At 47.8% G+C, this 14297-nt stretch overlaps 1 protein-coding gene across 2 annotated transcripts in view; it reads right to left on the reverse strand.

Annotated features, from left to right (window-relative positions):
• PARP1 (poly(ADP-ribose) polymerase 1) overlaps positions 1-13800 on the reverse strand; it is a 60531-nt gene extending 46731 nt beyond the window's left edge. Inside the window, exons 1-4 of one of the 2 annotated variants that reach the window (XM_075925305.1) lie at positions 13512-13800; positions 7914-8076; positions 6206-6324; positions 3965-4179 (exon numbers count right to left, since the gene is read on the reverse strand). In XM_075925305.1, the coding sequence (XP_075781420.1) occupies positions 3965-4179; positions 6206-6324; positions 7914-8076; positions 13512-13631 (617 nt within the window). In that variant the 5' untranslated portion in view covers positions 13632-13800. Of the gene's footprint in view, positions 1-3964; positions 4180-6205; positions 6325-6584; positions 7193-7913; positions 8077-13511 lie in introns of those variants that run through there. The other variant, XM_075925306.1, reaches the window with a different exon arrangement.
• Positions 13801-14297: the final 497 nt, after the last annotated feature.

A 14297-nucleotide genomic window follows, 5' to 3' on the forward strand; every position in this document is an offset into this window, starting at 1 on the left:
TCTCCCCAGCCCTGCCCCTCAGCCTCCCTATCCCGGAGCATGGGGAGAGTGGGCCCTCAGGGGCAGCAACACTCCGTCCCCAGTACAACTACAGTAGGTATTCTTGGGGCCAGGCTGACAGTGCCTTCCCCGGTCTAGCACAGCCGGTGCCCAGCAACAGAAGATAGCAGAATTATTAATGAGAAACACCCTGTAGAAGGAGGCAGACACTTCCAAACACAAGAGAACTCATAACAACATTACATGAAGATGGCCAGACAGCACAACTGTCATCCAGACAGATCAGGGCTGTGTCTAGACTGGCCAGTTTTTCCAGAAAATCAGCTACTTTTCCGGAAAAACTTGCCAGCTGTCTACACCGGCCGCTTGAATTTCCACAAAAGCACTGACTTCCTACTGTAAGAAATCAGTGCTTTTTGCGGAAATACTATGCTGCTCCCGTTCGGGCAAAAGTCATTTTTGCACAAAAGGGCCAGTGTAGACAGCTGAGATTTGTTTTCCGCAAAAAAGCCCCGATCGCGAAAATGGCGATCGGGGCTTTTTTGCACAAAAGCGCGTCTAGATTGGCCATGGACGCTTTTCCGCAAAAAGTGCTTTTGCGGAAAAGCATCCGTGCCAATTTAGATGCGCTTTTCCGAAAAAGCTTTTAACGGAAAACTTTTCGGTTAAAAGCATTTCCGGAAAATCATGCCAGTCTAGACGTAGCCAGGTATATATCTAACAGATGTATCTTTTTTGAGAGATGTCAGAAGAGCAGATGTTGGCTCTGATCATTATCTTTTAGTGGCCATGTTACAAACTCAAAAAGAGCAGGGAAGATGGATACAAAGAGTGTTACAGCAATAGAGAAGTCCAAAAACAAAAGCACAGATCAGAGTTGGGATGTGACTGCTCACTGGTTATGGTTAACTGGTGGCCCAGAAGGGCTGGAGCAGTTTGCCAGACCAGCACCTGGCCTTGACAGAGGCCCTTCCAGTCTGGCCAGCCCTCCATCTGCCCTCATTTGAGCGGTTAATGGATTAAACAGGACTTAACATCCTGTCAAGACAGTAGAAGAATAGTGGACAACTGAAGAGGATGGAAGACAGATGCATGGTTTACATCTGGACATAGGCAGTGACTGACAAGCAGAAAGCTCTGAAGGCAAAAGAGGATCAGAGCAAGATGCTGGCAAAAATCTTAGAGCCAGATGCAAGACACAAAGAAAAGGATAAAAATAAATGATGCAGGCAAGACAAAAACACCTGGATTCAGATAAAGCCAAAAAAGCAGAAGATGCAGCAAAAAGAGGAGACTTCAAGCAGCTCCACAGAATAATGAAAGTTCTTTTGAAGAACTGAATCACCACAGGTGATGCCCATCAATGATTCTCTTGGACAGATGTTGAAAACACACAAAGAACAAGCCAGATGAGAAAGGAGATTCTCATTCTATACTGAAATCTCCAGTGCTAAACCATCATGCACAGAGTCAAGAGACATGCTGATGCTAAATAAGAAATAGAAGACGGAGCAATTATGTGATGAAATTAAAGCAACCATCTAAGGCAGTGGGGGCCCATGACTGATCAAAGGCCTCAAACGGGGTAAGCTCCTGGGGTTGACAGAATTCAAACTGAGGAACTACAGGTGAGAGGTAAAATTCTGAATGAGCAACGATCAAAAGTAACAAAATATGGGTGAAAGAACAAGCACTGCAAGACTGGAAAGATGGTATCAACATGGCATTGCCAATAGTGATCTTATTCAGTGCACGATCTGGTGAGGTATTGTACCACTATCGATACTAGGCAAAGTACTGGCTAATGTTATGCTGAACAGAACGAAGAACGTAGTGGATAAAATATTACAAGGAGATCAGGCTGGGTTCTATCCAGGTAGATCATGCTGTGAACAGATATCCACTCTTCAACAGCTCACTGATAAAGTTACTGCCTGGCAAAAATCCAACTTAACTTCACTGATGTCAAGAAAGCTTTTGATAATATCAGCAGGGACATCCCATGAAATATTGCTCTAAGCCAGGGGTAGGCAATAAGTTTTTACTGGGGGCCACTTCAGAAATTTTTGAAAGTGGCCTTGGGCTCCACCAGAAGGGGCAGGGCCGGAATACTGCTCTGCTTCCCCAACCACAGACCATGATTGGTCTGCGGTGGGGGAGCAAGTGAAATCTCCCCCTTCCCCCAAGAGGCTCCCCCTCAGCGCCCATGGCCCTGGCGATGGGAGAAGACTTTGTGAGCTCCCCCTTCTGCCACAAGGCCAATCAGGGCTTGGGGGCGGGGAGCACACAAAGTCTCCTCCCACCCTGCCATGAGCGTATGGCACTTATAAGCACCATGTGCTCCTTGCAGGGTGGAAGCAGGGTAGAGGAAACTTCATACACGGCCTCGGGGTAGGGGAGCGGCAGGGCCTCCGCGGGCTGGATCAGCCCACTTGGTGGGCCGGATCCAGCTTGCGGAAGCCCTTTTGCCCACCCCTGCTCTAAGCTATGGGATACCAGACAAACTGATCAACGTAATAAACAATGTACATGACTGAGGCAAATGCCCAGTATGTTCAGATACAGACCAGAGTGGCTTGATGATGTGACTGGAATTAGGCAAGAGAACACTTTATCAATGATCCCATTTGCATTAGCATTAGGTTGGGAGATGAAACAGGTAACAAAAGACACTGCAGAAGACGTAAAAAGAGTTAGCAGGAGTACAAGACTGTAACTTTCCCAACAACACCGCTTTCCTAAATAGGATGTGGAACAGAATGACTGCCTTGCAGCAGAGGTAGAACGGGAAGCAGCAACAATGGAACTGAAAGTAAATGCAGCAAAAACCAGGATTACCTGTCATGATCCCTCCTTCTGGGGCATCTGGTATTGGCCACTGTCGGCAGACAGGATACCGGGCTGGATGGACCTTTGGTCTGACCCAGTCTGGCCATTCTTATTATGAAAGCAGGAAAGTGGACCACAGATACAAAGGCTTAAGTGGATGGAAAAGTCAAATGGGTAGAAGAGTTCTGCTTCTTGAGAAGTGTGCACACTTTTGAAGGTGGGCGCAAAAAAGATACTCATAGGAAAAAGATTAGGAAAAGCAAACACCATGTCTAAAAGGTGAAACATATGGTCAGAGTTCTCCCACACCAAACAAAAGATAAGATTATACCTTATGACCGTACTGAGCATGCTATTAGATGGTGCAGAGGTTTGGCCAATGACAGCAGCTAATAAGAGAGTGGAGACTACCCTTCAGTGAGCTGAGGAAGATACTACACATTTCACAGAATGACAACAACAAATGTGAGAGCAAGGGAGCTGACAGAGCAAGACACGTTAGAAAATATCAAAGAAAGTGCAGGTGATTGGGACATATACACCACATGGTAGAAGGGAGACAGACTAAGCAAGCACTGAAGTGGGTGCCTAAGTAAGGCAGGCCAAGACTGTCACTGTTCTATGCCCAGAGGATATGAATGTGCTGGCATCCCCTGAAAAGTACCACAACTAGTGAGTGACAAATCAATGGAAGACCTGGAGAGTCCTATGTGCTAGTGGCACGGGAGGAATGAAAGTCTAAGGAATCACTTCAGTGGATGAGAAATAAGGACATTAACACCACTATCAGTGCAGCACAGAATCTTTACAACTGACCTTCATGATTGCTAAGTTTATGGCACAAAATATTACGTCAGTGTTCAAAGTCACGGCTGCATGGTTGCACACACTATGTGTTCAAGGGAGATGCTTAAATTGTAAGCTCCTAGGGGCAAGAATGAATCTTGTTTTATTTTGCACAGTGGCTAGCACAACAGGGCTGTAAATCCCCCTGGTGACAGCTTACAGGCATTACTGCTATACAAACAATAAATGATAAGACAATTACATTAAAAAATCCTATTTAAAACACCGAATCTGTAAAGACGTGCATTATGTGTTTTCCAGTCAGCAGGCTCTCATATCCCCCACGTACCCTTCACTCTTCACAGCAGGCAGTTGCTTCTTCAGAGCTTCTTTATCTTCTGCTTTCAACATCCCAAAGCCCTGGAGCTGACCGGCACCAAATGCAGGGAGAAAGCCCAATTCTGCTCGGTGGCTCACAAAACAGTCCAGATGGTACCAATTATCTATCATTCCCAGCTGGGGCTTTTCAGGATGCACCATCTTCTTAGAAATTCTGATCTGGCCCTGAAGTGGAGAAAAACCAACAATACAGGCGTGGCTGCCATGCTGCTCCAGGAAGATTTGAATATTAATTCAGAGAAATAGCTGGTGAATTTATAATGAACGAAATGCTTCTTAAATAGTAGAGTAGCAAAAACAGTTCCAATCATCCGCTAGCAGCCACATTGAAATTTACACCATAACTTTCATTCTAATTCCCCTGGTTCCCCATGCGCCAAAAACTCCCTTTTTGAACGAAACTTTTCACTTTTCATCTCAGCCCATACTTAATTTACAAAATAAGATTGGAAATCCCATAATCAATCTGAGCAAAGAAAATTCAAGTCTTAAGTAATTTTTGCTCAGCAATGACTCAAAATAGCTAACCACATTTTAGACCCAATTCAGAAACCTTTACTCGTGCAAGAAATCTTATGGAGGTCAAGGAAGCAGATCATGCATGAGTAGGCTCCCATGCAAGGAAGTTTAAAACTTTGGTTCTCCAGAAAGTAGTATGTGGGTACTAATGAAGTGTGACCCAAAGTCCGCAGATCTTATTCTGAATTACAATCCAGCCTTTACTATCCAAAACAATCACTCAGAAAGCCTCATTTCAAAAGCAATCTGGACTCTAATCCTGCAAACACATGTGAACATTTATGCAAATGAGCAGGGCTCGATAAACTATCGAATCTTCTCTCCCGTGGCAAGAAGATTTCAGCCGCACGCCCCGTTTATTGGTGGCGCGCGCATGCAGCTCTTGCGCATGCGCAGTGCGGGGCTAGCAAGCGGCTTTTGCCAAGCCCTGCAAATGAGTACTCTCTCTGAACTCAGTAGAATATTCACATTAACAAGGGCTGCAAATTCAGAACCTTCTTTGGCAAGATTTCTTAAATACCTGTACATGGAGGAACAGGACAAACTCTACAAAACAGTGATGGGATGAATCTGTGGAGAGCTGCATTCTGTGTGCATGTGTATGTATCCTGCTGGCCTTCCTGAACAAAAATACATTTACAATACAACAATGGGAAGCCAAAGCTTCTCTCCAGGCCTTTCTTGTGCAGGAATCTCAGCAATAATCTGCCAATCAGCTCCACTGCCTGGACCAAGTAAACTTTTTCTTTCCTTCACTAAAAAGATTCAGCACGAGTAAATCCCAGGGGGCCTCAAGAGGTCAGATTTGAAAAAGTGACCTTCCCGTACTGAAAGAGCTGTGGGTAGGCAAACTGTTCAGAGCAGAGCAGTTCTTCTGAAAGCACTACAACTTTTAAACCCAAAATACTAGGGGGCTACACTCGCCAATCCCCCTCTTTCTGGGAGTAGGTGCTTGGCAGGGGGAAGGAGGCAGGAGTGGACTGGGGGGTAAGGGATCTCAGTGGAAGGGGCAATTGAGGGGGCCGGGAGTATGAGGTCTCACTGGGAGTGCAGGGGGGGGGGGCCACCCCTGCTTCCCCCCCCCCCAGCGTTCCCGCCAACTGCCAGGGAGGGCCTGGCCCCAGCTCTTGCTCCTCCCCTCCCCCCAAGCAGCTGTGGGAGGGCCTGGCCCCAAGGCTGTTTCAGCCCTTCCCCCATAACCTTTCCTCCCACCCTGGGGCCACGTGCTAGCCCCGGTCCTTTCTCCCACCCCTGGCCAAGGCATAAACCTAACCAATCCCACTGCCCTGCCAAAGCCACGTCAGACCCAGCTCTGCCCCCAGTGGCTAGAGAAGGCAGAGGCCGCTGCGCACCAAGCCTGGCTCTGGTCCGGGTCTCCCCACAGCTGCCGGCGGGGGGGGGGAGGGGGGGCCAGGCTGAGGCCATGCCAGCTCCAGCTTTTGCCCTGGCCACAGACAGCCCCAGCTCTCCACCTGGACCCTGGGGAGTGAATGGAGTTTGGCTCCTGTGGACACAGTGTGTCATGATGATGTCACTCTGTCATCCCACAGGAAAACATTTATACATATATAAAGAGAGAAGGAAAACAAAGAACAATAGTTCAGAACTCATGAAATTAACTGTGTCAGCTAGGACTAGAAGGGGATAAACCCCAATAGCTGCATGTCCCTACCTTTTCTATTTTCTGTTCACAACCTTTGCAGGTACTTCTGTTAGACTTGGCATATTCTGCAGCAAAATCATGTAAGCTCTTCTCAGCCTTGCCACCTCCATCCTGGTCACCGCCTTTACCTAGAGAACAGAGGCAAAACCCATCATTAAACTTCTGAAGTTGTTCATTTTATTTCTTAAAATCTCCCCAATTGTTTATCATCCCCCCCCCAAAACATAACGAGAGACTAGTTATGAAATAATCCACATTAGCAACAGCTCAGTACATTTACTGAAATAAGTTCAGTGACAAAACACATAAAGCCCTCTCTGCAATTCAGAATCCCACAGAAAGCGTTAAGATGTCTGCAGATCCACAATAAAATTCTAGGCTTACTCACCTTTGCCTCAGTCTTCACTACTGGGGAAGACAATTTCAGTCTTTTCTCTGCACTTGTCAAAAAGTGCATAATGCTGCAATAACACTAGTTCCTCCAACTTCAATTTAAAAAACAATCCCTATGAGATGAATGTTCCACCCTGAAGAACACAAGCCTGGCCTGTCAAAGAAGTAGAGTGAGGACCCAATCTCTAATCCCAGCTCTGTCACTGAGCTGCAATGAGGTAAATCGCCACCTCTGTGCTTCCGTATCCACGTGTCAAGAGAGGACAGGTTTAACTATAGCTCACATGAATACTGTGAGGATTAACCAGTTAGTATTTTAAAAGCACTTGGGAAAAATCAAGTGTTCTGTATGCTTGAAAGAAGGAATTGTGTAAGTCTGCTTATGTAACTGCATACTTAATTTAGAAGATCTTCAAGGGTGTCCAGAGCCTGGAACAGCCACCTCTGTTCTAGAAGTAGTACAAAATAAAATAAATAAAAATTGCTTTTGAAGACGACCTGACCAGAGCTGGAGTCAAGCAAATAGCCACACCTCATACACAACCATTTTCTTTGACAGGTTATGTGTCAGATAGGCTGACTTTAATCTACAAGCCTCCCACAATTCCTGTATTGTACAGACATTGGTATCTGCAGTCTGCTCAATATTATTAGTTTTACTGTAACATGTAGGAGTGCTATACATACCCAAGACCTTCCAATCTGCATCAGATCATTTCCCTGACCATTTAGTTATCTACACTGAACTCTCAATACACAGTGCTTATGCAATCTTTATTGGTGTTTTCTGGATCTGATATATTGGTAGGTGTGATGGTTTCATGGTAATTATATAAGGTACTAGGTTACTAAAACATTCCCTCTTTTCCATTGTGTATTACAGATGATTTACTAGTATCAGCTAATTGAAACTACACTAGCTAAAAAACCTCAGAGGGCTAGTTATGTTAGTCTAGAACTTTTAAAACAACGAGTGGTCTTAGGGAACCTTAGAGACCAAACTATATAGAATCATGTGCTTTCGTGGACAAAACCCATTAGATAAGTAAGTGAAAAAGTATATTTAGTGATGCAATATCCTTGCTCCCCCCCCCCACACTGTTTGGTCACTTTCTCATTAGGTTCAACATACAGAGTATCCTAGCTGTTACCGAGAATCAAGAAAGTTCCAGTGATTATTCTGATTTTGCCATCTGAAGGGACATCACTGCAAGTGAGCAAAAAACCCAGTACCTTTAATCACATCCTCGTGAGCGTAGCTAAGTTGGCTCTAAATGGATATGGCATCTTACATCTCCATTAACATCACTTTTGCCTCACATACCTGCTCCAGCTCCTCCAGTTTCAATTGCTTTTTTGATTTTCTCCTGGTCTTCCCATCTGAGCTCGGGGAAGCCATCAACATCTGCATGAGACACAAGTCGGGCCCGCTTCCAGAAACAAGCATAATGATGCCAGTGGGGGACTTTACCATCAAACATGGGTGACTAGGAAGAAAGCAACACTAGAATGAGGGGAGGAAATTCAGATAAGGAAACATAGCCACTTCTGTATATTAACCTAGACACTTTGGCTACGTCTACACTGGCCCCTTTTCCGGAAGGGGCATGTTAATTTCAGCTATCGTAGTAGGGAAATCCGCGGGGGATTTAAATATCCCCCGCGGCATTTAAATAAAAATGTCCGCCGCTTTTTTCCGGCTTTTAGAAAAGCCGGAAAAGAGCGTCTACACTGGCCCCGATCCTCCGGAAAAAGCGCCCTTTTCCGGAGGCTCTTATTCCTACTTTGAAGGGAAGTAGGAATAAGAGCCTCCGGAAAAGGGCGCTTTTTCCGGAGGATCGGGGCCAGTGTAGACTCTCTTTTCCGGCTTTTCTAAAAGCCGGAAAAAAGCGGCGGACATTTTTATTTAAATGCCGCGGGGGATATTTAAATCCCCCGCGGATTTCCCTACTACGATAGCTGAAATTAACATGCCCCTTCCGGAAAAGGGGCCAGTGTAGACGAGCCCTTTCTTTCTAACCACATGCAGGGATTTAGAACAGGGCACAAGAATCCAAAATCCTATGTAAGTACCACTAATACAAGTGACCTGCTGCTAAGAGCAGGGTCACAAGGATTCTCAGGAACTCCCTTCTTCAAGGGTCTGCTCTGAGTCACTCCATCTCCCCCCACCCTCACTCACTTTCACTAGGCTGGGGTAAGGAGTTGGAGTGAGGAGGGGAGTCTCAGCTCTGACTGGGGGTGCAGGCTCCGGGGCAGAGCCAGAGATGAGCGGGTTGATTTGGAATGCAGGAGGGGACTTTGGGCTGGGGCAGAGGGTTGGGGTATGTGTGTGGGGTGCAGGCTCCTGGAGGGAGTTTGGGTGTGGGAAAGGATGCTGGGCTGGGCAGGGTTAGGGTACGAGGAATCCAGCAGGGGGGTGGGGCAGGGGATAAGAGGTTTGGGGTGCAGAAGGGGATTCAGGGTGCCAGTAGCGCTTACCACAGCTGCCAAGAAGTGGCCACCAGATCCCTATGGCTCCTAAGTGCATGGGTGGCCAGTGAGGTGGCACATGCTGCCCATGTGCCCACAGGCTCTGCCCCACTATTCCCACTGGTTGTGGTTCCTGGCCAGGGGGAACTGCGGAGCCAGCACTCAGGAAAGGACAGTGAACAGAGCCTCCCTGGCCACTCATGTGCCTACAGGCTGAAATAACATAGTCCACATCTACACTACAAGCAGTTTATTTCAGCAATATCAAAATAACGCCAAGCTGGAGAACTTCTTACTCCAACTCCTGTAACCCTCACTGTATGAGTAAGGGAAGTCGGAGGAAGAGGGCTCGTTCTCTCGGACTTCCTGCTGTGTAGACCACCATGACAAAAGCCGAAATAAGCTATTTCGACTTAAGCTACGCAATTGACATAGCTCAAGTTGTGTAGCTTATTTCGGCTTTAGCCCTGCTGTGCAGACAAGCCCTTAGAGACTAACAAAGTATCATGAGCTTTTGTGGGCAAACCCACTTCTTCAGAGGAGCTGGAAGCTGATGTCCATTTTGCATATTAAAAGACAATGGGCACCATTACCTAAAAGTGAGAGAGCACTCTCCTCTCTTCCCTAGGCAGCAAATGTTGCCAAAGCCCCACCTTCAGTACTTGGCAGGGGGTCTTAAGTTGCTTAACAGTGCAGCTTCAGCAAAGTATGGGGTAAAACCAAAGGGCTCTGGGATGAAAACCTTTCCTTGCAATGCAAAATAATCATTGGAGCAAAGATGAGATGTAAGATGAGCAGGGCAGGGAGCTGGAATGAAAACACAGAACAGGGCAAAAAAAAGGAAAAGCGCCACACCAGTCAGTAACAATCTGAAGAACACTTCTTATGCAAATACACCGTATACAAACGAAGTACTCCCCATTCACTTACCCCTACACACAATTAAACTGCTAACAAGCTTGGAAAACAGGACCCTGCAGGTCACTTTGTGGTATGAGCACATAAGCAGCTAAAGCAAGTTGTAAACTCCAAGATAACACTAAGCTCTCCTGGTTAGTGCAGAGCTTGTTTCAGATGGCCATGATGAACACTCCCCTGTGTGCCATTTCCCACTAAGGATGCTCTCCTTCAACAGGAAGGGAAAGATAAGTAAAGGGCATGTCTCACTGAGGATCCACATAACATTTGGAGATGTCACAAGTGTGATCTCATTACAGGCTGGCTCAGACAGCAGCACAGGATAATATGCAGATTACATTTTGAAGAGGGAAGGAAATGAAATCTCAGGGTTCATTGCACACCCCCACCTCAATGCAGCCCTTTATGAATGAACCACAAAAGTGACAACCGAAGCACCATTCTAATGCACAAGATAAAAAGTTCCCTTGGTCCAGGGTACAAGTTCTAGATGGGGCATGTGATCAGACTGCATTGGCGCAGAGCAGTAAGTGTCTGCCGGCCTCACCCAGGCTGATGGAAGAGCAAGGAAGGAAAATGTGGGGCTGTTCAGGAGCAGGGACCCCACAAGTGCAGAGACCAGAAGATGCCCAGAGTAGGGAGCTGTGAAGGAGAGGAGACTCCAGAGGAGCCAGGGCTCTGACAGGCATTTTGCTGAAAGGGAAGCAGGAGCCTTTTCTGTAGAGGACAGGGAGTAGAATGAGGAGTCTGTGAGTAAGTTCCATACATATGATGGCAGGCCCCTATGCAGGAATTCCTGGGGGGGGGGGGAGGTGCAAGCCATAGAAGGAGCTGGTGGCTGCCCTACTCCCATGGCTGGCCTGCCTCTTCCCCCATGGTGGGGGGAGATCAACCCCAGTCTTCCCCCAGCTGGCTAGATGCCACCCCAGCCTTGGCAGGGGGAGGTGTAGTCGCACGCTCTGCACCCCCTCTGTGTACGGGTCTGATTGGGAAGCAGAGAATAAGGTAGAAAGGAATGGCAAGAGTAAAGTGAATAAAGTGAGGGCAAGAGAGGAAACAGAGCAGACACCAAAACAGATGGAGGAAAAGATACCTAGCTATATTGTGGTAGAAAGAAAAGAAGTGAAGAGAAAAGGAAGGAAGAAAAATATAAAGGCAGTTTAATAAATTGAGGTTTTGTGTTTTACAGAGCTAAATACCTACGTTACAACAAACAGCTCTATTTTGGGAGGGGAAAAAAAGGCATGCAGGAAACCTTTGCCATTCATGGGGGAACCTCCTATATTTAATGGAAACAACTAGAAGAGTATCAGTGCCTCTTGGGAAGCAGAAGGCTGCAAGCCAGTGGTGAATAAACTCAGTGGGAGTTGGACAGATTTTTCAAGCCCTACCCTAACGAGAAGAGATCTCCCTCCTGTGCTACTTTCACTCATAGGCAGAGCTAGACAAATAATGCAATCTACTCGCCAACCCAGAAGAGCTGGGTTCGGGCAATCTGCGCATGTGCAGATAGCCGGACAGCGCGGCTGGCAAGCAGGGCTCGCCGCAGTTCGGCGAGCCCTGCTCATAGAGATGTAGGGATCAGAACACAACCACACTAGGAATAGTTGGCACTTGGACATTATCTGAAAAGTCCCCTATTGAGGAATTTGTGAAGTGCTCAAGACTCTGGAATGTTATCTTATTTGGCTGAAGCAAAGGCAACAGCAACAGAAATTAGACCTCTCTCCATAAAGGGTCTGTGGTAGATGTTAAATTTCAATAGCTAATCGAGTAGTCGATGGAATTTCGACTACTTGATTAGTCGATAAGGGGGGCCGCCTGCGACTTGTGCATTTCAAAGGCAGAGGCACAGCTGGGAACCCTCGCGAGCATGGACTGTTTCGATCCCCACTTGCACCATTTCCCCACTGCGCATGGTGGGGGAGGGAGGGAGAGGGGAGAAGTGACTAGACATGTAGTGACTCTTCCCCATTAGGGATGTAAGTGATCACTACCGCAGGCAAGCCTAGGGTTATGTAAAATCCTGTTTAATCAATTAACTGATATGTCGTTTAAGAAGGTATTAATTCCAAGGACAGAAGAATGCCTCTGCACCAGGTTTAATCATGGATGTGGCCAAACTATAATTATGACACACGTGTTCCTGTGTGGACTGAAAAAAAAAGAAAAGAAAAAGAGTAATCATAACCACGTTTTAACCTTGGTAAATTCCTAGGTTTGTGTACACTAGCCTTCTGTGCAGCTTTGCTGTCTTGTCAGACCTGGCAACAAATGCATCTAACCAGAGGGAAAAATAGAGCAAGGTGTGAGAATTCACTGATAAGGTGGTAAAGCAGATTTCTTTACAAATGCAAAGATCAAAAAAGGGGAGAGAGGGAATGCTACTTGCCACTAAAAATAGGTTAAACTCATCTACAGACAGGAAGGAAGATTTGTGTATCAAACACAAATAGCATTGTCCAAAACACATCTTAAACTGCCCAGGAAAATGCCTTCAAAGTTCCTCAGCAATAATGGAAATTGAGTTCACACTTCAACTAAATGCCTCATTTTGACCTCCAGCCCTCCCCCATCTGCAATTATTTGTCTCCACATACAGGTCTCAAAGCTGCAGACTGAGGTAAACAGTTTTTTTTAAATTGTATCCTTGGGTATATATGGTCGAGACTATTTTCTTCCACTATTTGATCTGAGGAAGTGGGTCTGGCCCACAAAAGCTCATCGTCTAATAAACCATCTTGTTAGTCTTTAAAGTGCTACATAGTCCTGTATTTTGTTTGAGGTAAACAGAGCATTCCAATGTACTTTACAAATGATAAGCAATTCACAAAAAATATACTGAGGAGTAAATGGCCAATATTCCCCAGTGAGGAAGTGAATGTAGTTAGAGTCCAGTATCACATGGACTGAGATTCTATCAGGGATAGAATTTATACTGCTTTTCGTCAACTCTAAATAAATCATGCCTTCCTGTGAAAATCAGCTAAAAATTACACAACTAATTACTGTCAACCAAATAGAGAGAAATTAAAATGGAAGCCATCTAGCACATAACTTAAGGTTTTCTTTGCTTTCTGCCATCATCTAACCACAGCATCAAGCAAGCTGAGACAACGCAATGACTTGGGAATGATGACTCTGCCTTCTGCCTTTCATCTCGCATTCTCGCTCATTTCAAGGTATGGACTTCGAATGCCCCCTAGTCAGGGCAGCCGGAGATCACGTCACTGCTTCTGACTGATGTGCACCGATCACACCATCTTCTGCGGAAACAGCGATCCCCTCCAGCTTGCAAGAGCAGCCCCCCGCTCGCGACTCGGAACCCCGCTCAAGTCCGGCTGACCCCAGCCCGCCGCGCCGCGCGAGCCCCAGAGGCTGCAGCCGCGGAGCGCGAGCCGCGCTGCAAACCGAGAGGGATGAATGGGGCGGACGCTCGGCCCGGGGCGCCGAGGGGAAGGCGGCACGTGGCCGCTGCCGGCCTAGCCGCAGGGAGCTTGGGGGCGGTGCCGGCTCCCGGCCCACGCGGTACCTGCACCATGATGGCCAGGCGCAGCGAGTCCTTGGCGATGCTCTCCCCGCATTTCTTGCACGAGGCGCGGCCGCTCTTGGCGTACTCGGCCCGGTACAGCTTGTCCGCCGGCTCCGCCATGGCGAGCGCGGGCAGGGGACGCGCGGGAGCCGGCGGCAGCGAGCGCAGGCACCCGCCGCGCTAGCCGAGCGCCACGCAATCCACCCGGGCTCAGCCCCGCCGCTCGAGCCGCTGTGCAGCGCTCGACTGAGCCCCCTGGCCGGGCTCGGCGCGTGTCCCGGCTCGCTGCGCTGGAGCGATGGGAAGAAGGACGCAGCTTGGGGCGCGCGGGAAGGTGTCACATGGCAGCGCCTGCTCGGGCGCGCAGTGTAGGGGGCGGGGGCAGAGCGGAGCCCCGCCCCTTGGCCGCGTTGCTGCTGCAGCTGCCAGTCCCAGCCAGCGGGGCTGCTTAGAGTGGCTGCAGGCCGGGGCTGTGTGGTCTGCTGGCCTCTAGCCGCACAGCGCTCCCCTCCCCCCCCCCGTTCCTTGGCCGCCTGCTCGCTTCAAGGCGCTAGAACGTGTCCCTTGAAGTTAGAGCTGGGTGAGGCTGTTTGTACCCTCAGATCTAGCCCCTGCTTACAGCTGGGCTGATATAACCGGGCCAGAGATAAAACTCTCTGGCTCCAGGGGGTAAAACTCACAGGTGGAGGAAAATTCCACTGTTTTCCACAGAGCTCCTCCCACACCTTACCAGTCCCCCTCTGTCCAGGATCCACTTCATGGCTCTGTGCCTACATGAGTTGCTTT

The sequence above is a fragment of the Pelodiscus sinensis genome, chromosome 3 (assembly GCF_049634645.1).
Source record: "Pelodiscus sinensis isolate JC-2024 chromosome 3, ASM4963464v1, whole genome shotgun sequence".
NCBI lineage: Eukaryota > Metazoa > Chordata > Testudines > Trionychidae > Pelodiscus > Pelodiscus sinensis.